The 26,277-nt window shown below is 41.6% G+C and overlaps 1 protein-coding gene across 1 annotated transcript in view; it reads right to left on the reverse strand.

The window, feature by feature from the left end:
• Nucleotides 1-6,434: 6,434 nt before the first annotated feature.
• EGR3 (early growth response 3) overlaps nucleotides 6,435-26,277 on the reverse strand; it is a 31,781-nt gene continuing 11,938 nt past the window's right edge. The window contains exon 2 of the mRNA XM_077469860.1: nucleotides 6,435-12,852. Within this exon, the coding sequence (XP_077325986.1) occupies nucleotides 11,858-12,852 (995 nt within the window). The 3' untranslated portion in view covers nucleotides 6,435-11,857. The remainder of the gene's footprint in view (nucleotides 12,853-26,277) is intronic.

A 26,277-nucleotide genomic window follows, 5' to 3' on the forward strand; every position in this document is an offset into this window, starting at 1 on the left:
GTGATCTAATCCATCTCTACTCTATCCAAAACTAAAATAAAAAGTTTTGCCTTTAGTTATACTTTATTTGTAGTCACAGTCTTCACTGGAAATACGATACTCTAACTACCAAGGCCTGAGGTGTGCCTTGGCCTATCTGGTCAGTACGTATGAAAAAGAGGGCATATCCTGAATATGAAAATGTGTAAGTAAAATTAAGGTTTGGGGAAACGGGTGGGTGGGAACCCTGAACCCAAGCCGACGCAGGATCAGGCAAAGGAGGAGGGATATGTATCCCTCAGACTCCTCCCACAAATGCAGGCTAGCCTTCGGACAGCCTTCTTACGTGTTTGCCTGCAACTTTCAGTTGATTATACAGGTTCTCTTTTACGTGATTGGATGCTTGAAGTGAACATAGGTTTACATCACTCACTTTAATAGGAGGTTAAGTAAATCAAGGACAATGGTGGGAATTCAATAAAGCTGCTGCACCACTTTTCTAGCATTAATCCCTCTTATTAATGTATTGCACCAAATTAATGAAGCATTTGCAAAAATTGTTTTCAGAAATTTTGAGAACATTGACTTTTTGGGAGGGAATTGACAAAGGGTGGTGCAGTCATAAAGCCTATGGCACTTTTCTTAACCCAGACACAGGATAGGGAGCAGGAGAGCTGGAGCTGCTCACTCATTGTGAAATACAAATTGGCGCAGATAGACCTGAAACAGGTCGATCTGCTTTGTTAATGTGGTGCATGCCACTTAAAATCTCCCTTTACATGTAAGTGAGTACGCCCCTCACATTTTTGTAAACATTTATTATATATTTTCATGTGACAACACTGAAGAAATAACACTTTGCTACAATGTAAAGTAGTGAGTGTACAACTTGTATAACAGTGTAAATTTGCTGTCCCCTCAACATACCTCAACACACAGCCATTAATGTCTAAACTGCTGGCAACAAAAGTGAGCACACCCCTATGTTAAAATGTCCACATTGGGCCCAATTAGTTATTTTTCTTCCCCGGTGTCATGTGACACAGTGTTACAAGGTCTCAGGTGTGAATGAGGAGCAGGTGTGTTAAATTTGGTGTTATCGCACTCACTCTCTCATACTGGTCACTGGAAGTTCAACATGGCACCTCATGGCAAAGAATTCTCTGAGAATCTGAAAAAAAGAATTGTTGCTCTACATAAAGATGGCCTAGGCTATAAGAAGATTACTGAGACCCTGAAACTGAACTGTATAACGCTGGCCAAGACCATACAGCAGTTTAACAGGACAGGTTCCACTCAGAACAGGCCTCGCCATGGTTGACCAAAGAAGTTGAGTGCACGTGCTCAATGTCATATCCAGAGGTTGTCTTTGTCTTTTGCTGCCAGCATTGCTGCAGAGGTTGAAGGGGTGGGGGGGTCAGCCTGTTAGTGCCCAGACCATAGGCCTCACACTACATCAAATTGGTCTGCATGGCTGTCATCCCAGAATGAAGTCTCTTCTAAAGATGATGCACAATAAAGTCCGCAAATAGTTTGCTGAAGACAAGCAGACTAAGGACATGGATTACTGGAACCATGCCCTGTGGTCTGATGAGACCAAAAAAAACTTATTTGGTTCAGATGGTGTCAAGGGTTTGTGGTGTAAACCAGGTGAGGAGTACAAAGACAAGTTTGTCTTGCCTACAGTCAAGCATGGTGGTGGGAGTGTTATGGACTGCGGCTGTACGAGTGTTGCCAGCACTGGGAGCTACAGATCATTGCGGGACCCATGAATGCCAACATGTACTGTGCCATAGAGCATGATCCCCCCCCTTCGGAGACTGGGTCGCAGGGCAGTATTCCAACATGATAGCGACCTCAAATAAACCTCCAAGATGACCACTACCTTGCTAAAGAAGCTGAGGGTAAAGGTGATGGACTGACTAAGCATGTCTCCAGATTTAAACCATATTAAGCATCTGTGGGGCATCCTCAAATGGAAGGTGGAGGAGCGCAAGGTCTCTAACATCCACCAGCTCCGTGATGGCCTCATGGAGGAGTGGAAGAGGACTCCAGTGGCAACCTGTAAAGCTCTGGTAAACTCCATGCCCAAGAGGGTTAAGGCAGTGCTGGAAAATAATGGTGGCCACACAAAATATTGACACTTTGGGCCCAATTTGGACATTTTCACTTAGGTTTGTGCTCACTTTTGTTGCCAGAAGTTTAGACATTAATGGCTGTGTGTTGAGTTATTTTGAGGGGACAGCAAATTTACACTGTTATACAAGCTGTACACTCACTACTTTACATTGTAGCAAAGTGTAATTTCTTCAGTGTTGTCACAGGAAAAGATATAATAAAATATTTACAAAAATGTGAGGGGTGTACTCACTTTTCTGAGATACTGTATATTTAGAACACTGAAGGAAAGATTGAGGTTAACCTAAACATGCTAGGTTATATTGCTGAAGTGAGAATATGTGTACAATAAGCAGCACCCACAGTAGCCAATTGGACTATCTTCCAAGAATAGTCAACCAGATATATGCATTGATATCCACACAGATTGTTATGTGATGTGAATGAAAGTATAAAACTTATGTGTATGCTATAGAGCTAATTTTAATAGACAGTGAAAGTGAAAAGATGACTGTCTAGGAACCGGGTAGGCAGCTTATTATATCCCCACTAAGAAGCCTTGGCCTTTATGTAGCACAATGCGATTCTCTCCAGACATTTGACGCTGTCTACCTGCATACATAATATGTGTTTAATACAAAGTAAGTGCATCACTTTATTTGGTTGTACCTGGATACTGGCAGTAAAGGGGGTGAAGTTTTTTTTTTTTTTTCTTGCAATTTTAACATAGCAGCAAAAAGTCATTAGAAAAAGGATTTCATTTTTAGTCCTGTCATGCAGAGACATGCAAGAAAGAGGTAGGGTGGCTCACCCCAAATCTGCCCCCACCCCACTCATCTCAAAGTGACAAATTCATGTCATTTTATAAAAAGGGTTGAAGCACAGGGAGGAAGATCAGGGGAGGAGGGAGAATGACAGAAAGAGGAGAGGGTATTAGTGACAAGGAGAATGTAGCGAGGAAAGAAATTAGGAGAGTGAATCGAGATGAGAAAATGACAGAAACTGAAGTGGAAAGGGAGAAGAATGCATAAAGCTATTAGATCTACCTGTAATTTTATGTGTATTTCAATCTCTCACATTGAACGATAGATACACTTAACCCACATCATTGGCCAACAGATTCCATCATAGAGTCTACAGCCAAGCTGGTACGGTTCTATGTTATTTTAAAAAAATCAAGTGCAAGTTGTAAAAATAATGTATTGCATATGCTTTATTATAGCATTGCAGTGCTTCTCCAGGTTAGTTGATAATAGAGGCTAGAAAAGAAAAAACAGATCTTTAGAAGACTGCTAAGCAAACATAGCATTAGCATAACAGTAAGTAATTGTGCAATATGAAGTAGTTACAGGATGTTGGGCTTTGTACACACAATGGTCTTCGCTGTTCATGACATTCCACATAAGAGTTTTGTTCAGCATCTAGTTGAATGGAGCTTGTGGTGCACCTACCATTAGTAATAACCGTTCTCGGTGACAGCACATTGATGAAATGCTAGTTTCATTGCTGTTAGCATGAAGACTCATACTTAGTGTATTATACACATCATAGGTTTGCCTTTTTTTAAAGTGCTTTTAAAGTCTACAAAATGATGGTGGTATCAGAGGAGGAAAACTGCATATACACTAAAACGTTTCATTTGCAAATCATCAGTATCTTTATCCATTCAGGTCATGTAGTCTAATCTGAAAGTTGAATGGATTACGCTGGGGCACTGGGATGACAGCAATGTGTGCGCCATTGCTCCGTTCTCTCGCTGATGTGCACTTTTTGTAAATCTGACTTGTTGCTTTTTCATTAAAGCGGAGGTAAACCCATTCATTTAACAGTTTCAAAAAACATTTATGCTAACTGTCACATTGGTTGTGCTCTCAACCAAACTGTAAAACCATCCAATGGCTGGTGTTACAACTGGTCACATGTGCAGCATCATGGCAGTTGCAGATTAAACAGAGGCCAAAATGGCAGCTTCCTTGGCTAACGATGATAGGAGGATCTACTTTCACTTTAAAGCGGAGTTACGCAAATACTGTAGCTGCTGACTTTTAAAATAAGGCAGGCCATACATGGGTCGAATGTCGAATCTTATCTAAGAATTTTCATTCGTATTTCGCACCATCGGTGGGCTGCAGCAACAGCCGATTTTCATGCAGCCATCGAGTTTGAGTAATCGGACACGTTGTATATCTTTTGAAAAACAAATGATTTTCTAATCAATGATGTGAGAATCGTGCGAGAAATGTAATCGAAAAAGAAATGTGCATGTGCAAGAAAAGAAAATTCCCGGAAAAAAGTTCCAATTTATTATCGCTGTTTTTTAGCTGGTCTGGTCTTGCTATGGACAATCTCCAGCTTCCAGGCATAAAGAACAGTTTTTATATTATAAAACTGCATGCAGGACACTGGACAGACCAGTAGGGACAAAGGGGATGTGAAATTATTACATACAGCAATGTAATCTGTAAAATTACATTATACTGTATGTATACTGTGTGTTTCACTTTTTAAATTTGGCGCCGATCTCCGTCCCCATGCATCACAGCGCTCGCAGGGAACTGAGATCGGCTCCGTGATACATTGAGCGGAGGACGAGCCGCTCGCACAGTGCGGGAACATCGCTGGATCCAAGGGAGAAGGTAAGTAAACCTTCTCCTGCATACAGCGATGCGGTCCCGAGTCTGGCTCGGGGTTACCGCTTTTGGTACAAAACTTCCACCCCGAGCCAGACTTGGGAATACCGCCAGGGGGGTTAAGGTACACAGGATTCTGAGACAACTGGGTTATACTGCAACCTAGAGGAGGATTTGGATACTGGCAACACAAATACAATGACCAGACTGGTATAGCCACCGCCCTCACTTCCAGCATGTCTTGGATTTGGCTAGTTTCCTAGGAGGATGGATCTCTTTTCTCTATTGGGAACTGTTTTACTAGCAATTTACTAGCCTTACCCTTTGAGAAGTATGTGTCAGAGCTGGCAGCTTTGTCTTGTAAAGAACCCTTTCTGGTCTTACACTAAGATAAGGTGGTGTTAAGACCCAGAGCTTCCATAATTTCTAAGATTTCGGCCTTTCACTTTAATCAGGACATTGCTCTTTTGACTCTTTGTCCAGCTCAGAACATCAGAAAGAAATTTCTCTTCACTGTCTGGATGTAGTTTGCATTCTGAGGGTATACCTTGCAGACACTGCTTTAATTAGAAAAAACTGACTTTCATTTTGTCATCTGTAAAGGGGAACCAAAAATTAAGGAAGTGTGTCACCGGCGCAAAAAAAATGATATATATAATACGTGACTGTATGTTTAAATATCAGATCTCCTGCAGTTATAAATCCCCCACCAATGCTGTGAGGTGGGTAGCATTGTGATAAAGAGTGTAGCTGCGCTGACCCCAAAAAGTGATATATACCTTGCCACATGAACAATTTTATCTGTGATTCATGAAAAAAATACTAATAAATTCATTCATCAAAACTCAAAATAATGAGAAATAAAAAACATCTAGAATGTGTTAACAATAGTCCCAATAGTCCTCTTTACAAACTGCTTATCCGAATCCCTTGTGCACAAATTCACATCCGTGACTTGAAAAACTTTTCACCAATTTGTGAAGCACCACCACCTTCTCTACGCATTTCGCATCCAATCATGCGTCCCCAGGAAGCTTCCTGATGATGCATGATTGGATGCAAAGTGCATAGAGGCTTCTGGGTAAGCGACAACGTCACTTCCTGCCCCAACCCATACCAGATCGAGGCTTGGACCACACGCCGACCCCGGGAGACAGAAGGACACTAGCTAGGTGCCAAAGGCACACTGCTGGAAAGACTCAGTGCCGTTCTAAAGGCACCGAGCTCGTGAGTGTATATACTATATTTTTACTCTATTGATTTAATACATTTTAAAAATATGTTGCGCATTGATGGATGTCTGGTTTTTATGAGATACCAAGACTAATGTGGAGGTGTAAGGAGTAACCAGTGACAACCAATTTGGGGAATCTCAGATATACCTATAAGAATGGAGTGGTTAACCCAGTATAAATCAAAGGCACTATTTTTCCTTGGTTCTGGTGAGTGTCCATTTTGGATGGTGGTGGGGCTTTATGAATTGGTGTAAAGTTTTTCAAGTCATGGATGTGAATTTGTGAACATGGGATTCGGGTAAGCAGTTTGTGAAGAAGACTATTGGGACTATTGTTAACACATTATTTTTCATTCTAGCCGTTTTTCATTTCTCATTATTTTGAGTTTTGATTCATGAATTTATTAGTCATTTTTTCATGAATCACAGATAAAATTGTTCACGTGGTAAGGTATATATCACTTTTTAGAGTCAGCGCAGCTACACTCTTTGTAAAGGGGAACCAGCTCATCATCCAAGCTTAAAGTATTACTAAAGTCAAAATTGTAATTTTAATTAAAATAGCAAACATGTTAAACACACCTCCTCTCTACATTGATCGGCCAGATCCTCCTCTCCTCAGGTCCCTCGCTGGCGAGCTTGCCTCCTCCACTTCTTCGTGTGTCCCCATAGCAAGCCGTTTGCTATGGAGGCACATAGTGTCTGCTCACTCCTGAGCCGTGTGTCTATGGAGCGGAGCTCCATACGCAAACACAGCGGGTTTTTGAGCTTTTTGGAACCGAGCAGCTGCTTCCCTTATTTTCAAGGCTGCTACCTGGTCCCTAGTGGATGTTCAGGCCTCATCTGATGCCAACTTCAGTCATAAATTACTTAAAGTTCTGAAATCAAAACTTGCTGTTTATTAGCCCCTTTCTAGAAATACCTTACCTAAGTGTTTTCTCGATTCTCAATCCAACATTGGGCTCATCTGCAGCAGCGCTGGTCTTTCTTTCAGCTCTCAGAGGACAAACTGATAGCAGTGAGAGCCATGGACTCCTGCAGCTGTCAATCAAATCCAGTGAGGGGGGTGGGGGGCATGGCTGTGCCGCACTATGTGTATCTATAGATGCACACAGCCTAGGTTGGGAGCACCAGCATGTGTGCCCCAAAGCACATGGCTTGCTATGGTGGCACACTCAGGAGAAAAACAGCTGTGCAATATCCTTGTACAGAGCAGGTAAGTATAACATCTTTTTTAATTTTAGGTTAAAAAATTCCAGGCTTTATATCACTTTAAGGGAGATCTTTAAGCTGGAGGCTGCCCCAGAACTATTTTTTGTTATGTGGGCCTGTTATTGTTTTGTTACTGTTGCCCTACCTTTTAGTTGGCCCAATCATCCCTAAAATTCTTTGTCCCTTATCAAACTAGAAAAGAAAACAGGATTTTTGTACTTACCGTAAAATCTATTTTTTGGAGATTATTTAGAGACACAGGTCCTACCCGTCTGTCTTTTGTGATCTTACCCCTATTACTGCTTTTCTACAATCTGAGGCATGCTGGGAATGGGAGGGGTTATATTAGACTGGTCATTGTTTTTTGTTACCAGTGTCCCAATCCTCCTGTAGGTGGCAGTATACCCCAATAGTCTCTGAATGTTGTGTCCCTTAATGAACTCTTAAGAAACGTTTTTTACTGTAAAGCCTCATACACACAATAGGACTTTGTACAAACTTTCCCTTGGATTTTTGTACAAAGGGCGTCGGCCCTGAACTTGTAATGCATACACACAGCAGGACTTTTTCAGACAACTTTCACCAAATCACATGGTTTTTCAGCTCTTTACCGCCACCTTTGGTCAACTTCTGTATTGTTGTCTGATCTTTTGCATTGGTTCTGAGCATGCCTGTTTGCACTTTGTACAAAAGTCCTATGGTTTTCTGTACACACGATCAGACTTTGCTCCATTGGACTTTTGTTGCCAGAAAGTTTGTCCGTTCGCACAGCCAACAAAAGTCCGATGAAAACCAAAAAAGTTTGTCCGATGGAGCGTACACACAGTCGGATGTTGCTCCAAAACAGCTAATTTGCATGTTTGTTGTCAAAAAGTCTGATCATGTGTATGGGCCTTTAGAATGAAAATTGCATTTTACCACTTTAATACTAAATATTTATTAAAGCTGAACTAGGGATAATATAGATTTTTCATACTTACACATTTTGCCAGCTTGACACAGTGTATATAAGCATATATGATACCAGAATGTCCTCTGTAAATCACTTAGGTAAACTGAGCTATTACAGTAATAGCAGCAGTCTTCTGGTCTTCCGGGTGCCATGCTGAGTGCTGCCCTTCTGCATAGTAACCACAGAGGATTGCATTTATTTGCATTCATTGAGAAAAATCCAAGTTGAATGGTGGCTGTGGCAAGCGAGTGATCCCCTGTGGGTACTATGCAAAAGGGTAACCGCTCAGCACAGCACCTGGAATTTTTTTTTCGCCCATCACTGTAGTAGCTTGGGCTACTATAGTGATTTACAGCTTCCACAAAGGCAGATTGGGTATTACATATTGATAACCAACTTTGTGCCAAGTTGGCCCAATTTAAGTATGCATAATATATAATCTTTGGAGTTTGTTGGTAAGCACCAAGAGCTCTATTTTTTCCACTGAATGTGGTCTAAATAATATTACGTTTTCACAGTTAAGACCATCCATAGACATGCATGTTTGTATGCCCTTGCCATTTGACCTTTACAGAGATAAATTTGCAGGCAGTGTCTCTTATGCCCTGTACACACGGTTGGACTTTCTGATGGAAAATGTGCGATTGGCGCTTGTTGACAGAAATTCCGTCTGTGTGTAGGCCCCATTGGACAGTTTCCATCGGAATTTCCGTTGCACAAAATTTGAGATCTGGTTCTCAAATTTTCCGACAACAAAATCCGTTCGTGTAAATTCCGATCGTGTGTACACAATTCCGACGCACAAAATGCCACGCATGCTCAGAATACAGCAGAAGAGCAGCACTGCCTATTGAACTTCATTTTTCTTGGCTCGTCGTATGTGTTGTACGTCACTGTGTTCTTGACGTTCGGAATTTCCGTCCAACTTTATGTGACCGTGTGTATGCAAGACAAGTTTGAGCCAACATCCGTCGAAAAAAAAAACATGGGATTTTGTTGTCGGAATGTCCGATCGTGTGTACAGGGCATAAGAGTTGTAAAGTGCTCATACGCAAAGGTAAACATTCTCAATCCAGTCAATTGGTAACAGACACCTAAAGTTTACTGGTTTCTATATAAAGATGGGGTCTAAAGCGGTCCAATATAGGAACTCCTTAAAATCAACTTTCTGATATTTTAATTCTCAGGGGGTACTGAATGATGCATTGGTTTCTTAAATATATTAGATAGATTTAGATCTCTTAAAGAGATTTCCTAGCACTAAAGTTTGTCTAGCTAGTCCCTTCCACAAGGTTATAGAATTAAAATATCACAGGGCTATAGCTAAGGAGCACCAGGATCACATGGATAGCCAGCATGTGAACTTGTTTTTACAGCAACCAGGATAAGCTAAAAAAGGTCAGGTGGAGTTACTGTAAAGTGGAACTAAAACCTCCTATCGTTTTCAGCCAAGGAAGCTGCCATCTTAGCTTCTGTTTGATCTTCAACTGCCATGATGCTGCACATGTGATCCGTTATGACACCTGTCATTTGATGGTTTAACAGTTTGGTTGAGAGCACAAGTAATGTGACAATGCAGCAGTTACATTCCGGGCACGTAACTGTTTTTTTTTAACTGTTAAGCTGAGCTCCACCCAAAAGGGGAAGCTGTCCTAATATTAAAAGCCAGCAGCTACAGTATTTGTAGCTGCTTACTTAAATTCTTTTGGTGGGGGGCTGGAGCTCCGCTTTAAGACCCCATTCACACCTGAGCGTTTTGTAGCTTGAAGCCTGAAGCTACAAAATGCTAGAGGGGAAAAAATTCTATTATTCTCAATGGAGATGGTTCACATCTCCACTACATGTCGCCTGAAGCCGAACGCCTGAAGCTCAAACAAGTTCCGGACCCTTTTTTGTCGCTCGAATTGAGCAGATTTGGGCGGTTTTCTTCTTTTAACATTGGTGACCTTTTGCCCTGCACAAAATCGCGGCAAATCGCAGTAAAAAACGTGGGGAAAAACGCAGCGAATCGCGGTAAAAAACGCCGCAAAAAACGCTTGAAATCGCTACACTCAGGTGTGAATGCAGCCTAAGTCAATGGTTTTAGTTCCGCTTTAAGGATGTATTTATACGTTTGTGTCATGAATGAACTTTTCCTGCACATTTTATTTTTCAATATAACTGTTGGCTAGTTCTCAGATCTGCTTCTTCAATTTTCTTGCTGTACATAAGGATTTCAGAACATAGCGTGCCCTTATTTCTTATCTTTTTTTTTCTTTTTTTTTTTACAGAGCTGATACACATAATATCGTATTTGGAGCCTATCCAAACAAAAGTGCCAGTGCCTATGTGGCCTTGTTTATAAATGCCTGGGTGTGAATCTTTAAAAATGCTTTAAACGTCCCTTCCTCACTTAAGAAGAGAAATCGGAATGCAAAAAATAGACCGACATAAGGGAAGAAAAAAATAGGAATGGAACACATGCTCTGAGAAAGTTGGCTCGGAGTGCTGTGTCCTGGGAATTCAAGTCAAATCTTTAATTGATTGGACCCCCAATTATACTTCACACTCACAGGGCTGAGCATGTTTCCATAAATTGCAGCCCAGTTGCAGCAGGATTGGCTAGTTCTTTGGTTTAAAGAAAGAAAAAAAAATTCTATATAGACCTGATATTCTTTCATCGCGATCAGCCTGGGTTTAGGACAATGAAACCTGGCCGTATGTAATCATGCGCACACATTTTCACACACACACACTGACTCAAGCTGTAGTTGTTTTTTTTTTCCCCTAATAAAACTGTGTGACAGACGCTGAAAAGAAATGGGGGGGGGGGGGGGCATGTACGGGAGGAAAAAAGACTGAGAGGAGGGGGATGGAAAAGCAAGAGAATAAGAAAAACCTTACAAAGAACTGAATGTGTGAAGATAGATGTGATACTATGTGGATGACGACTGCAGAAGGAGGAAAGGGACAGAAGATGGACAACAGGCACATGAGGGTTCAACATTTGGACATAGCAGCAGAAGAATATCTTGCCATAGCAGCAAATTGTGTCCCTGCCTCAAAATTTAAGGACTTGCCTTGGCCAGATCCAAGTACCCTGAGACCCATGTGTCCCCAATTTTGCATCATTCTAGCACATAAATTACAATTAGGAGTGTAGATTGAGGCTGTACAAGTCATGTGGTTTAAGTGGAGGGAAGCAAAGAGATGATCTGCGGGTAAAACGGTGCTGTAAAGCTGGCCACGCGTTCTTGTTCCTAATTGGTGATAGTTATCTTCCATTGTCCCTACACATGTCATTAAAACTTTTCTTAGATTAGATTTAATTACATTTTTGTGTTTTTAACACTTAAAACTGCACTTTCTTCTTTGATATTTAATTTACTGAGCATTTGGATCATAACATATGTGGCCAGCTTTAGAGAAAGGTTTTCAAGAATGAAATACCTAGAATGTTACTAGTAGCTGAAGGTGTTCAGCAGGAGTGTAATGAATTAATGCTTCAAAATGGAACCTGAAGAAGGAGCAGTAGCGCTGTGTGTGTGAAACTTAGCTAGGAAGTTACGTTGAGCTCTGCAGATCATGGGAAGTAAACATGTTAGGGGAGACATACATTGCAGGTCTCCTTTAGTTGAATAATAATTAGAACAAAGAGTAATGATCTGCAGAGCAACATTTCAAAAGATTGTAGGTACAATACATATAGCATTCTCCTCCAGCCCCTTGAATAAAGTCCATCCAGATAAAAACTCAGGCACATGTGGTAACAGCTGGTGCCCCAGAAACTGACGGTGAGCAGCCTGCTTTTTCAACCCCTTTCTTGTCCTTCTGTTTAAGGTGTATCTTGGCGTGCCGTTTTCTCTCATCGCTGCGTGCAAACTTGCGTCCACAGAAGTCACAAGCGAAGGGCTTCTCTCCTGTGTGAGTACGGATGTGGGTAGTTAAGTGGTCAGAACGGCTAAAGCTCCGCATGCATATACGACATTGAAAGGGCTTGTGTCCAGTGTGAATACGCAGGTGGCGAGTCAGCTCATCTGAACGTGAGAAGCGCCTATCACAGCCCTCAGCTGGACAAGCGTGGGGCCTCTCATGGAGTGGGGTCTTGCTAGGACGGTTAGGGTATTTCCTTGGGCGGATTGGTTTAAGAGTAAGTGGGGGTTGATGGCTCATGCCCCCAAAGTTTGGCAAGACTTGCTTCTCTTTGAATGCTTTGATGGTTTCCAGTGGAGTGATAGGTGGTGGATTAACCCGCATGGCCTCCATGTTTTGGAAAGGCTTTTGATCTACTGTGGGTATCTCAGTGTTGTGGTGAAATAAGTTGTAGTCTGGTATCATGGGAAAAACAGTAGAGTCTAAGCTCTGTTTGGTAGATGAGTACTCTTGGGAGGAGTAGGGGGTCATACCGCCTCCTTGAAAGCCCACCTGATCATGATAGAGGTCCCCACAACTAGAATAAGGTGGAAGACTGTGGAACATTGACTCCACATCACTTTGCGTTTGACCCATGATGCCTCCATTCCCTCCACTACTTCCTCCCCCACCTGCACCGGTGGCTTGGGATGTTGGCACACCAAGGATGCCAGCGCTCATCAAGCTTATTATATTTTCTTGGCACCAGTTGGAGGGAGAGTCAAAAGAGAATTTTCCCAGGTAGGTGACAGTCTTATTACCTGGCTGGAATGTACCTGTATATGAGAGATCCTGGGAGCTTTTGTCATTAGCCAGGCCTAAATCCATAACGTTATCTAGAAATTAAAAAAGAGAGAGAGAGAGATATTAAGATATCAAGTAATAATCGTCACAAATCTTCTGTATGCAGGGGCGGACTGAGAACTCATGGGGCCCCCGGGCAATAGGAAAAGATTATGGTGCCCAGGGGCAATAGGAGATTATGGGGCCCGGGGGCAATAGGAGATTATGGGGCCCCCAGGCAATATGGGGCCACACAGTATACACACACACACACACACATACAGTATAAACACACAGACACACAATATACACACACAGAATACACATACACACACTGAAAAGGTACTGGAGAGGCGGGGCAGCTATAATCTTGGGATTTTTAAAAAAACACAGATTTTTACATACTGTCCCTGGTTTTATTGAGGCTGGCAACCCTGATGGGGCCCCTTAGTGGCATGGGGCCCTCAGGCAGTGCCCGAGTGCCCGAATGGTCAGTCCGCCCCTGTCTGTATGAAATCTCTGATCACTTGAAGACCTTTTTTTCTTGGTAACAGTTGTATACAAAGTGGCAGAATGTTAAACCATGCTACACATCAACTGAACCAGAAAATTTAGTTAGATGGCACAAGAGTTCAAGTCTCTTTTTCAGGCATCATATAGTACATATCTACAAATCTATCAGTATTGTGTGCACATATAAAGGGATTGATTCATGGTGCTGCAATTATTCCTGTCAATGACAAAAGGAAACAATGCAGGTTTGATTGGAAATGTTACCAAAAATGAATTTACCTTTATGTGCTACTCTTGTCCATTAGATAGCCAAACCCTTATCCAAATCTATTTAAATGTCATATATTGGGCAATAAAGGTCTAATAGGCATGAATATCACAATCCTTAGTATAAGCCCTTTCTTACATAGAGTATGTAATGTAAGTGATAATAATAATTTATACAATTTTCTGTGTTAAATAAATGATGTTAAGTACACCATGGCAGACCATGTTAAGTATACCATGGCATCTCCTACTGTATGTGGATCATTGAAGAATGTAAGCCTAAGCAGATAGCACAGGCAGTATGGAAACACAGCTTGCATGAGCTTGTACACGTTCCAGCAAATGCTTTGGAGAAGACAGTGGGACAAATTGATGTTGGCAGTGTAAGTGAGTGGGACAAGTGGGAATTTGCAATAGTACAGGTGGCCTTCTCAGAGGTTGTGATAATGTTACACAGTTGAATAGTATGTAAAACAGTTATTAGTGCCTGTGTAGATGGGGTTTGGGCTTGTGTCAATGTTATCAGTTTGCATCTGTTTAAGTTACTTCTGAAATTATTCAAAATTAATTTACAGGTGCATTGACCAGCAGTTTACATGCTTCAGACCTGCATATTTACCTGCAGATTTTGCATTCTCATAAACTTGTATGCGGATGCAAAACAAATTTGATAGATACAAAAGCCTGTTGGCACAGCCCTGTATAAACAGGACTATTGCACATACAGTGCCTTGAAAAAGTATTCATACCTCTTGAAATTTTCCAAATTTTGCCATGTTACAACCAAAAACGTAAATTTATTTAATTTTATGTGATAGACCAACACAAATTGTAAAGTGGAAGAAAAATGAGTTGAACGAACCCCCCCCCCCCCCCCCCCCCAAAAAAAACGAATAGTATATACCCCACATAAGTCTACCCTGTAAAAGTTTGTGAATAGGCTCCTTTGTAGGTAACATGGTGGTTTCCTCTATAGCGTGCCATATTGTGGACGCTGTTGCTTCTCTCTTATATCTTTGATTGTATGTACTGTCTCCAGGCTGATTATAGAATGTTTGCATCTAGCAGGTAGTTGCACACATTGTAAGTAGAAGTAAAGCATTTAAAGCAATCCTGTTATGTACTGTGCTCTCTCCGAAGTGAGCTCTGCAAACATGTCTCTGGCACTCACAGAGTTACTGAGCTTTAATGCATCTCCATAGCACCACATGTCAGAGAAAATCTGCAGTTATGGGTAATTCAGCAACAGCACAAAGAAGCAACCGTTCCACTTAAGATACAAATGCTTGCCAGTGTAACTATCAGATTAGCACTTTGTCATCTGCGGTTTAAGTGGACTCCTTAGAGGACTGACCCAGGAATAGTGTATTTATTGCCTTGTTACTGAGGTGTATTTGTATAGTAAGATGTTACAGGTGTGGTGTCTAACTAGAGCGGCAAATGTCTCTTCCACTAAACATCACTAGCATATATAATTTATTTATAAGATAATTTAGCATATTTCTCATCGATATTGCATACGATATTACTAAACATCTCTTCTTTTGGCCTCCCAAAGTGATGTCACAGTTGAATTTTAGTGGCTTACTCTGTATGTAGATAGGAAGTGGCGGTGAAAAGGCTGCAGGACATTAGCAGTGCTGAGATGCAGGCAGTCAACTCTGATGATGCACCGGACCAGGGCTGTCTTTAAGGCAGGGCAAAAGGGCAGCTGCCCTGGGCCCTGTCATTGATGTGGGGCCCAAAGCAGCTGCCTTATACTTGCCAACTATTCCAGTTTAAATTCCCTTGTCCCTTGAGATTTTAGTCCTGTGCTGTGTCCCGATATCTCAGTGTGAAGTGCTGCTACTAATGCTGCCCAGCTCTGCCCTATTGTTGTGTACAGGTGACTCACCTGCAGACCCTGTGTTTACATGTAAATAACCAGCATTCATATGTAAATAGAGGCAGCATTTTTATGTAAATAACTGAGGCCGGCGGCATTGATATGTAAAGAAAGGTGGCATTCATATGTATATCATGCCCCCCTGCAGTGAGAAGATGTGCTGTGACCTATAGAAACCAGTGAACAGTATTACTGTACAGTAATCTCTAGCAACCAATCAACAAGCAGAAATCATGTGCTGTAACCTCTAGCAACTAATCAGTGAGTCGTAATGTGTGCTGTAACCTCTAGCAACCAGTCAGTAAGCATTTATGATATGCTGCCTAGCTGCTATTTATTGTATGTTTCAGAGAAGGTGGAGAGCCCCAGGTCCAATCCAAGACGGCCTTGCACCGGACCCACCCATGACCTGCGATCTGCACTGCCCCCCTGGCTGCTTTGTATGCAGATCCTGCAGCCTCCTGGATGTGATGTTGTAAATATCCCAGAAGGCTGCAGGACCAAGAAGATATCATTCTGGCCTAGGCCAAAATAGAAAAAAAATCTTGCAATTTAGCGTGGGGAGGGAAAAATGTTAAAGCGTAATTAACTCCCTTCCTCCCCTTTAGGAGTTAAGTTCTGCTTTAACATATTTCATATAATTAATACTATTCCAAATAGTTTCACGGAATAGTTTTCTCCTAATTATCCCAGTTGCAGGAACCCTAAATATGCAGACATCTCAAGTCTCCCGCGAGGTGCGGGAGTCTCCCGCATTTCTCACTTCCGCCTCACCAACTCCCAGGAATGATCGGTGAGGTGGGGAACAGCTGTTAACACTGAGCGCTGTTGTATTGATTTTTAGCTGACAGCCGCTTCTCCTTCTCTCCCTCCTGTGGCCGTCAGCTAAAAAGCTATACAGGGAGATCAGTGTTCAGAGCTGTTCCCTGCTGCACCGATCATTCCCAGCTGTTCTGTGTGCTCCTCCCCCAACCCCCTCCGTGTTCTTCTCCACCCCTCCCTGTTCTCCTCCAGTCCCCGGGTTCTCCTCCGGCCCCCGTGTTCTCCTCCGGCCCCCGTGTCCTCCTCCCCCCCTCGTCTCCCGCAGCCGGCTCCCCTCCTCTCCTCTTCCACCGGCTGCGGGGGGGGGGGGACTGTCAGGAATGAGCAGAGTAAATTTTGTTTATGAATGAACAGGAGCCTCTGTCTCCTGTTCATTCATCTTTAGTCCTGAGAAAGGGACTGGGGAACCTGTATCCTCAGTCCCTTTGTCTGTCTCAAAGGGGAGATGTCAGGGTTCTGTTTAGACCCGACATCTCACCAAAGCCCCCCCAAAAATATTGTAAAAAAATTGTAAAAAAATTAAAAAGTGTAAAAAAATAAAATAAACTACTGACACCACTCTCCTCTGCCCTACCAACACTGTCCACTGCCCCAACCCCCTCCCCCCAAAAAGCATTGTGAAAAAAATAAAAAATAAATTAAATTGTAAAAAAAATCAATGATTAAAAATGAAAAAAAAAATACTGACATCATCCACTACCACATACCACCCATCCCCCATCCCCTTCCCCAAAAGCATTGTGTAAAAATATTGAAAACGTGAAAGAAAAGTGGTTTGCAGGCGCCACCTCCATAAAATTAATTTGCCACCTCCCTGAAATTCGTTTTTGCAGGTTGGGATGTCTGAATATGAATAGGTTTGATACATAGGTCAGTACTCATAGTCAATAACTCAGTACAAAAAATTTGGATTTCCAGTACAATACAGTAGCTGCAGTTCAACTACCAGCTTGCAATCGGGTTAACCATAAATACAAGACTGTGTTGATTTAAGAAATATTTCTGCTGCAAAACTAAAATAATCAAAGTACTACATAGGTTACATAGTTACATAGTGACACCTTTTATGTATTCATTATCTCAGGATTTTACTGTTTTTGACCTTTTTACTATTCCTTATTTTTTTTTTGTATTTGTTACTATTAGGTGGGTAATAAGCCACCTATGTGACAGGTACTCTTTATGGAGATATCAATGATCCTTTAGTCCCCAGATGTCTTCTCTGCCACTAGTTCAAGAACAGAGGCGGCTCTTTAATTAGGCAAATTAGGCGGTGGCCTAAGGCCTCGCTATCACAGGGGCCTCGCAGCTGCCTAATTTGGCCGACCCGCACACAGAGCATCACTTTTTGGGGAACGTCTCTCTCCCGGAGATCCTCTCTGCTCTGGTAAATTACCTGCATTGCCAGGACCTTGCCTGTGTATCCAGGCTAAATCCTGCTGGTGCTGAGCCAAGTGGCTCCAGTGAATTCCCCAGCAGGGTGGCGCTAATGTGGGCACACCCGCCCTCAGCTTGTGTGGGCTGTTTGGTGTCCAACGCACTGCAATCTGAACTCGGGGAGAGATGCTGGCTGCCTCCTCACCTCTGATGTCTACAGACAGGAAAAGGAGCTGACAGAAGGAGGATCCCTATCCTGCCTGTCAAGTTTCCACAGCAATGGTGGGACTCCTGTCATATACCTGATCTTTCTCCTGCCTGTCAAGCCTCCCAGTAGTGGTGATACTTCTGTCCTAGCCCAGAATCACCCCTGACTCCATTGTGTCATCCACCACTGATAACTTGCTTGAATTATTTTTTCCATTATGGGCGCGAGTGGGGCCTCATGTCTAAGTTTTGCCTAGGGCCTCACAAAACCTAGAGCCGCCTCTGTTCAAGAAGAACAGAGAGGACATGTAATCCCTGATCTGCCTGTATACCTCGTCACTACTAATTGTGATTTGACAGCTCTGAAGCTGGAAGTGCTTTCCTTGAGGTTAGATTGAAAAAGAGGCAAATGTACATGTTGGAACATTTCTATAATTTGCATTGCATATGTTGTACGTTTGGTATAGTTAATTATTTTTCTTTCTAGTCTTCACAGCATACTGAAATAAATCAATTAAATGCATATTTGTTAATGAGGTTGTTAATTGTGATAAGGATTTGATTTGAATATACAAAAAAAAAAAGAAAAAGCTGGAAAAAATAAAAAATAAATGCTTGCAAATATGAAAATTCAGACTGAATTTTAAACAAAAACATTCAAAATTGATGTGTGTGTGTCAGAAAACATTACAGTGCCTTGAAAAAGTATTCATACTCCTTGAAATGTTGCACATTTTGTCATGTTACAACCAAAAACATAAATGTGTTTTATTGGGATTTTATGTGATAGACCAAAGCAAAGTGACACATAATTGTGAAGTGGAATGAAAATGATAAATGGTTTTCAAAAATGTTTACAAATAAATATGTGAAAAGTATGACGTGCATTTGTATAGCGCCCCCCTGAGTCAATACATTGTAGGATCACCTTTTGCTGCAATTACAGCTGCAATGTCTCTACCAGCTTTGCACATCTACAGAGGGACATTTTTGCCCATTCTTCTTTGCAAAATAGCTCAAGCTCTGTCAGACTGTATGGAGGGCGCCTGTGAACAGTCATTTTCAAGTCTTGCCACAGATTCTCAATTGGATTTAGGTCTGGACCATTCTAAAACATGAATATGCTTTGACCTAAACCATTCCATTGTAGCTCTGGCTTTATGTTTAGGGTCGTTGTCCTGCTGGAAGGTGAACCGTTTTCAAGTCTTTTGTAGACTCTAAGATTGTCCTGTATTTGACTCCATACATCTTCACATCAACTCTGACCAGTCCCCTGTCCCTGCTGAAGAAAAGCATCCCCACAACATTATATTGCCACCACCATGTTTCACGGTGGGTGTGGTGTTTTCAGGGTGATGTGCAGAGTTAGTTTTCCGCCACACATAGCGTTTTGCTTTTAGTCCAAAAAGTTCAATTTTGGTCTCATCTGACCAGGTTTGCTGTGTTTCTCGCATACTACAAACAGGACTTTTTATGCCTTTCTTTCAACAATGGCTTTCTTCTTGCCTCTCTTCCATAAAGGGCAGATTTGTGGAGTGCACGACTAGAAGTTGTCCTGTGGACACATTCTCCCAACTGAGCCGTGGATCTCTGCAGCTCCTCCAGAGTTACCATTGGCTGCTTCTCTGATTAATGCTCTCCTTGCCCAGCCTGTCAGTTTAGGTGGATGGACCAGGTCTTGGTAGGTTTGCAGATTGAACAATGCTCCATAAGATGTTCAAAGCTTGGTATATTTTTTTTAAAACCTAACCCTGCTTCAAACTTCTCCTCAACTTCATCCCTGACCTGTCTGGTGTGTTCCTTGCCTTCACAATGCTGCTTGTTCACTTAGGTTCTCTAACAAACCTCAGTGGGCATCACAGAACAGCTGTATTTTTACTGAGATTAAATTACACAGAGGTGGACACCAGTGGCGTAACTAGAACCTTCAGGGCCCCCAATGCAAGAAACCATAAAGAGCCCCACTGACCCCTGGACAGGGCTCTTTCCTCTGAGCCGGTGGCAGAACAACAGGTCCCGGTTGCAAGTGGGTGGCTGCGTATAAAGGAACCGATTTCTCCATTTCCTCCTGCTTCTCCGCCTCTCCTTCCCGCAGGCATTCAGCGGCTGCAGGAGGAAAATGGAGAGATCGGTTCCTCTATGCCAGTGTTTCTCAATCTTTTTCCAGTCACAGCACCCTTAAAGTAAACCCCTAGGGGAATGGGGCTGAACCGCAACCACTCCGCAACTATGTGCATTGCACACAGTTGCAGCATAGCGATGATGCATTTAAGGGGTTAAAACAGACGGTCAAGAGGCAACATATTGCCTCTTTACCGGCTGTCAAATGCCTCTGAACATCTTTTTTTTTTTTTGCTGGTACTAGGAACAAGCAAGAAAAAAAATCACTTCTAATTGTACACATATAGGGGGTCAGGATTAAACACACATACATAAAATGTGCATACATACATGTAAACACACACACACATATATATAAATGTACATATGCACACACATATAAATACATGCACACATACCTGCATACATACATGCATGCGCACACATACATTTATACACACACACACACACACTTTTAAACACACACAATAGATAGATAGCGTTTTAAAAAACGGCAGGGCTTTAACTTACCTCTTCCTGCTGGGTACCGCACTGTAGGGGGAGACAAAGAGCACACACTGTGCTTTCACTTTATGTCTAATCAGTGTGAACGAGCTCCCTGCAGTGCCGATTGTATTTTGGCTGACGATCAGGGAGCTCGGTCTCAGCCGCCCTTCTCCCTCCTCCTATCGAGGTATACAGGGGGCCCTGCAACATGGGGCCCCCGGTCGCCATGGCGACGTCAGCCATTCCTATTCTTCCGCCACTGGTGGACACTATTTACTAATTTGGTGACTTCTGAAAGCAATTGGTTCAACTAGATTTTAGTTAGGGGTCTCAGAGTAAAGGGGGCTGAATACAAATGCACGCCACACTTTTCAGATATTTATTTGTAAAAATTTGAAAACCATTTATCATATCCATTCCACTTCACAATTATGTGCCCCTTTGTGTTGGTCTATCACATAAAATCCCAATAAAATACATTTACGTTTTTTGATTGTAACATGAAAAAATGTGGAAAATGTCAAGGGGTATGAATACTTTTTCAAGGCACTGTACATATCACAATGGGCATGCAAGCTTCAACTGCACTTTGGTGGAGGAACTTGACAGGCCCGCACAAAGTCCTGACCTCAACCCAATAAAACACCTTTGGGATGAATTAAAGTGGCCTGTGCCTGACCTCACAAATGCACTTCTGGAAGAATGGTCACACATACCCATAGACACACTACTAAACCTTGTGGACAGCCTTCCCAGAAGAGTTGAAGCTATTATAGCTGTAAAAGGTGGGCCAACTCCATATTGAACCTTACAGACCAAGACTGGGATGCCATTAAAGTTCATGTGCGTGTAAAGGCAGGTGTCCCGATACTTTTGGCAATATAGTGTATGTAGGCATATTTGTTTCATCTTGTATCACCTAAGGTCAGTCACTGTAGTGGGTATATGTAATGGTTTATAACAACTTTAATGTTCATACAATGAAGTTCTATTTCTATATATATTACGCCCAATTAGTGTTTGAAATGTTGACTACATCCCCCATGCAGGGTGATGACTGTGTGATGACTGTGTCCTGGGCTCCTGTAAGGTAGAACATGGTGATTAAAATGCAAACAAAATAATAAAAAGTAGCTTAGTGGCATAACATGGCATTTTTTTTCAGCAAACAGTTCAACTGTAATTAGCGACCTGCACTGGAAACATTCAGAGACACTCATCCATGCTAATGCACACCAGACCTTTATGTAAGCAATCTTTATATCGCTGTCAGAACTGCGAGACCTTGATAACATTAGTCTATGACCAAAGTTAGGCTCTATTAGCTTTGTGAATGATATCAATGTCTGTAGTATCCATGGTACTGTTTGATATACTGTCATTTAATTCAACAACTGTATATGGGTCAGCAACGAAAAAAAAAACATAATCAATCCTGGCTTGTGATTGGATAGTTTCTGTGTAAGTAAGGCCTGATTCACACCTATGCATTTTTAGTGCTTTTTGCATTTTTTGCATTTATCCATTTATCATAGTTTCCTATGGAATACGTTCTGTAGTTTAAATCTGCAAAAAACACTAAAAATGCATAGGTGTGAATCCAGCCTAAATGTGTTTCGGCCCAAAAAGACAAAGTGGAAGTTTCATTCCAAGAGTATTAGTTGTTGGAGAGAATTCTACCTTCACAAGTGCAGTTCTTCATTATATGCTCCATTCTCAGTGAAAGATCAGATTGTTTTATTATTAAATCATACCTCCCAACTTTTTGAGATGGGAATGAGGGACACCTATCAGCAAAAGTATGCAGAGCATAGGACACACCCCTTGCCACGCCCCTTTAAAGGAGAATTGTACAAAAAAAAGAAGATTGGTTAAACCCACAAGTGCTTTTTTTAACCACTACTATTCCTTTATATTGGCTTTTGGAATTTACAAATGCAGCAATTTAGAAATCAGATGAAAGGTTTATGACTGGGAAACAATTTTTGATGGATAAAAAGGTGCATTTTATATACAACTATATGGATCAGACCAAAATGAGGGACAAATGAGGGACATTTCTCCAAATCAGGGACAGTCCCTCAAAATCAGGGACAGTTGGCAGCTATGATAAAAGGGATAGTTTATCCACAATTGATATTTCAGTGTAGAGTTTCATGAATTGACAGCTTCTTATATTGTTTGTGGATCTTGTTTCTTCCATTGATTGGCAGTGAATTCTCTGGTTCCTAGACTTTAGAGTACACATTACCTGAAATGCATTAAGCTTTTGTAAATATTCCAGAGATCTGGCTGAATATAGGTTTATGTGGGGGGGGGGGGGGGATTCTTTGAAATGCAGGCGTAGTAATTCTCACTTCTTTTCTATATTTCCTCGTCCAACCCACTCTACCACATTTGGCACATAACATTAATTTGTGGAATGGGTACCTAGATTTGATAGGTACCTGCTCACCTAAGCGATCCAAGGAGAGGAAGTCCCCCCCCTCCTTTGTGCCCACAGCTGTGGGACCATTCACAAAGGCATAGCTCCCAACTGTCCCTGATTTCGAGGGACTGTTCCTGATTTGGAACAATGTCCCTCTGTCCCTCATTCCTCCTCATTTGTCCCTCATTTTGGTCTGATATATGGGGCAGTATATAGTTGTATATAAAATGCACTTTTTATCTATCAAAAAGTGTTTCTCAGTGCTAAACTTTTCAACTGATTTCTAAATTGCTACATTTGTAAATTCCAAAAGCCAATATAGAGGAATAGTAGTGGTAAAAAAAGGACTTTGTGGGTTTAACCAATCTTGTTTTTTTGTAAAATTCTCCTTTAAGGGGGAGTGGCAATGGGTGTGTCCTATGCCTGCATACATTTGCTGATAGGTGTCCCTCATTCCCATCTCAAAATGTTGGGAGGTATGACAAAGGGCAACAGGCTGGAGCATACTCAGTGGGAAGTCTGCTGCAAAACCACAAGGAGTCACAGCCAGCTTCCTGCAGTAATTACACCTGTGCCAGGGACCCAGAGACTGGTGAAGAACCAGCCCAGCGCTGGATCCCTGGACAGGTAAGTGTCCTTTTATTCAAAGTCAGCAGCTACAGGTAAAAATAAAGGGGGAAAAGCCTTAAAAATTCCATATTTAGGGATTGGAAATCTGCAGAATATAAAATTTTTGGTTTTGGTTTTAATACCACTTTAAAGTATAAGTCCAGGCTATAACCATCTGAAATGAAATCTACCCCACCCCCTTCTAACTCTATTTAAAATGATCTAGTTACATATTTAAAGTGGTTGTAAAGTCTTAACGTTTTTCACCTTAATGCATTCTAAAACCTTCTGTGCTGCAGCTCCTCCCCCTTTTCCTATCTGAGACTGATCTGATCCAGTGATGTGCACAAGCACAGCAGCTCCAGCTGCTGTCTTCCCCCTTATTGGTCAATCAAAAGCTGTGACAGGAGCTGGGGGTGAGTCCCGCTGTCTGTTTCAATAGACACAGCAGCGGGACTCAGGAGCAAGCCCGCACAGGTGCCCCCATGGAAAGCGGCTTTCCGTGGGGTCACCCAATGAAGAAGAGGAGCCTGGAGCGCCGGTGGGGGACCCCAAAAGAAGAGGATCGGGGCTGTTCTGTGCAAAACCACCGCCCAGAGCAGGTAAGCATAACATGTTTTTATTTTTATTTTAAAGAAGTCAAACGTTTAGTATCACATTAAGTGTAAGTACTTTAAATGTGTTTTTTTTTTTTTTTTTTTGCTTTCTGTATTTCTCTCCCCAGCAGAAGTTAGGAGTTTGCTGAGAGGAGAGAAGAGCAGAATGAGTAAAACAATAACCTCAGTGTGGAGATGCTCCTTTATTGTCCAAGCTGTGTTACCTAAAGCAGAACTACTCTGCGTCTGAGCACCACAATCCAAGAACGCTATATAACTCATATTTAGTACTCAAAGCAAATGTTTCTATCCATCCATGTCTCCACGTTTTATTTTGCTGAGAAATCACTTTGAGAAACACCCCCTAGAGATTCTGGATGTGGCCATCTTGAGTAAAGACTGGTTGGTGCACACCACAATTTTTGCATTCCTGATGCGTTTCTGCATGCGGGTTTACACACAGTTTTTTTGCATTCTGATGCTCTTTTTTTCTTCATCTCAAGACATGTGCATTCTGGGGCGCTTATATATGTTCTGGTGTGTTTTCCACATGTTTTACAGCATTCAAGATAGATTCCATACAGAAAAAATGCAGCATGTTCTACTTTTGTGCACTGCACTGGTGTGCACTAGGGCCATTGGAATAGATGAAAAACTGTTTATGCATTTTTTGATGCAGAATAAAATTGCACTGGGCTGCATCTGGTGTGAACCAGCCTTTAGGGCAGATGATTCATGTAGCATTTACTTCTTGGAATCCATCTGTCCTTAGCTCAGGCATGCATGCCCTTCTCCCCAACTGAAGACTCCTGGGATGTATGATGTAATTTGCCAAGGCCTGGAAACCAGGAAGTAACTCAAGAAATGTTACAAAAAAGTTTAAAACAAGTAACTATGATATACGGCACTTTCCTATCTATTTACTAAAGGTAGCAACACAAGGATTAAAGAATTCAATGTTGATTGAGAGAGTCAAGTTCCACTTAAACTGCAAGAGAGAAAAGTCAGGAGTCTGTGCTGTCTGGCAGGGGTGCCTGGATCACAACATTGTCTGAAGCTAATTACAAATTGGTAAGACAAAACACATTATATGAAGCTCAGTTGTACGTTTGTCTGCTTGCCTGATGTTCAGCTTTGAGGCTGTAGTATGTAGAAAATGAATGCTTTATATACCAGCTTTCCTGTTTTCAGATATGAGTTGTAAAAATGCCCAACTGCTGCTACACATGCATGTCTACATACAGTGCATATATATATATATATATATATATATATATATATATATATATATATATATATATATATATGTATGTATATATATATATATATATATATATATATACAGTCCATACATACATGCCTACATACAGTGCATATATACATGCAGTACATACATACATGCCTACATACAGTACATACATACATGGCTACATACAGCACATACATGCATGCCTAAATACAGTACATACATGCCTACATACAGTCCATACATGGCTATATACAAGCACATACATGCATGCCTAAATACAGTACATACATGCATGCCTACATACAGTAGATACATGCATGCTTACATTCAGTACATACATGCCTACATACATGCCCACATACAGTGCATACATACATGCCTACATACAGTGCATACATACATGCAGATTTTAAGGTGAAATGCCTTTTTCTTATTACATGAAACGGATAGAGAGATATGTAGAGATGGAGAGATATATGTAGAGACGGGGAGAGAGATATGTAGAGACGGAGAGAGAGATATGTAGAGACAGACAGATATGTAGAGACGGGGAGGGATATGCTTGTAATAAACAAAATAACTCCAACATTTGCAGTTTTGTAAAGAACACAGAACCATTCCTATCTGTTCTTTCCTATGGTGTTAATGTACATGGGCATCTGTGTTTTGCATTTGATTTGTGATTGTGAACCAGTTTTGAAAAATGTTTTTGTATTTTGAGTTTCTCTGAAAGCAGTTGACTTGCTTCTTCTTCCTAAAGCTGGCCATTCATTTGACAGTTGAATGTACATGTACGAGGGTTCTTGAAAAAGTTTCTGCACTTTTCGTGGCCATCTTTACCACAGAATGACAACTCTTATGCGCCGTATACGCGGTCAGATTTTCCTACGGAAAATGTTTGAATGTGTACACAATTCC

Source organism: Lithobates pipiens, unplaced genomic scaffold (assembly GCF_037356315.1).
Source record: "Lithobates pipiens isolate NorthernLeopardFrog02 unplaced genomic scaffold, aLitPip1_a1.2 Scaffold_8, whole genome shotgun sequence".
NCBI lineage: Eukaryota > Metazoa > Chordata > Amphibia > Anura > Ranidae > Lithobates > Lithobates pipiens.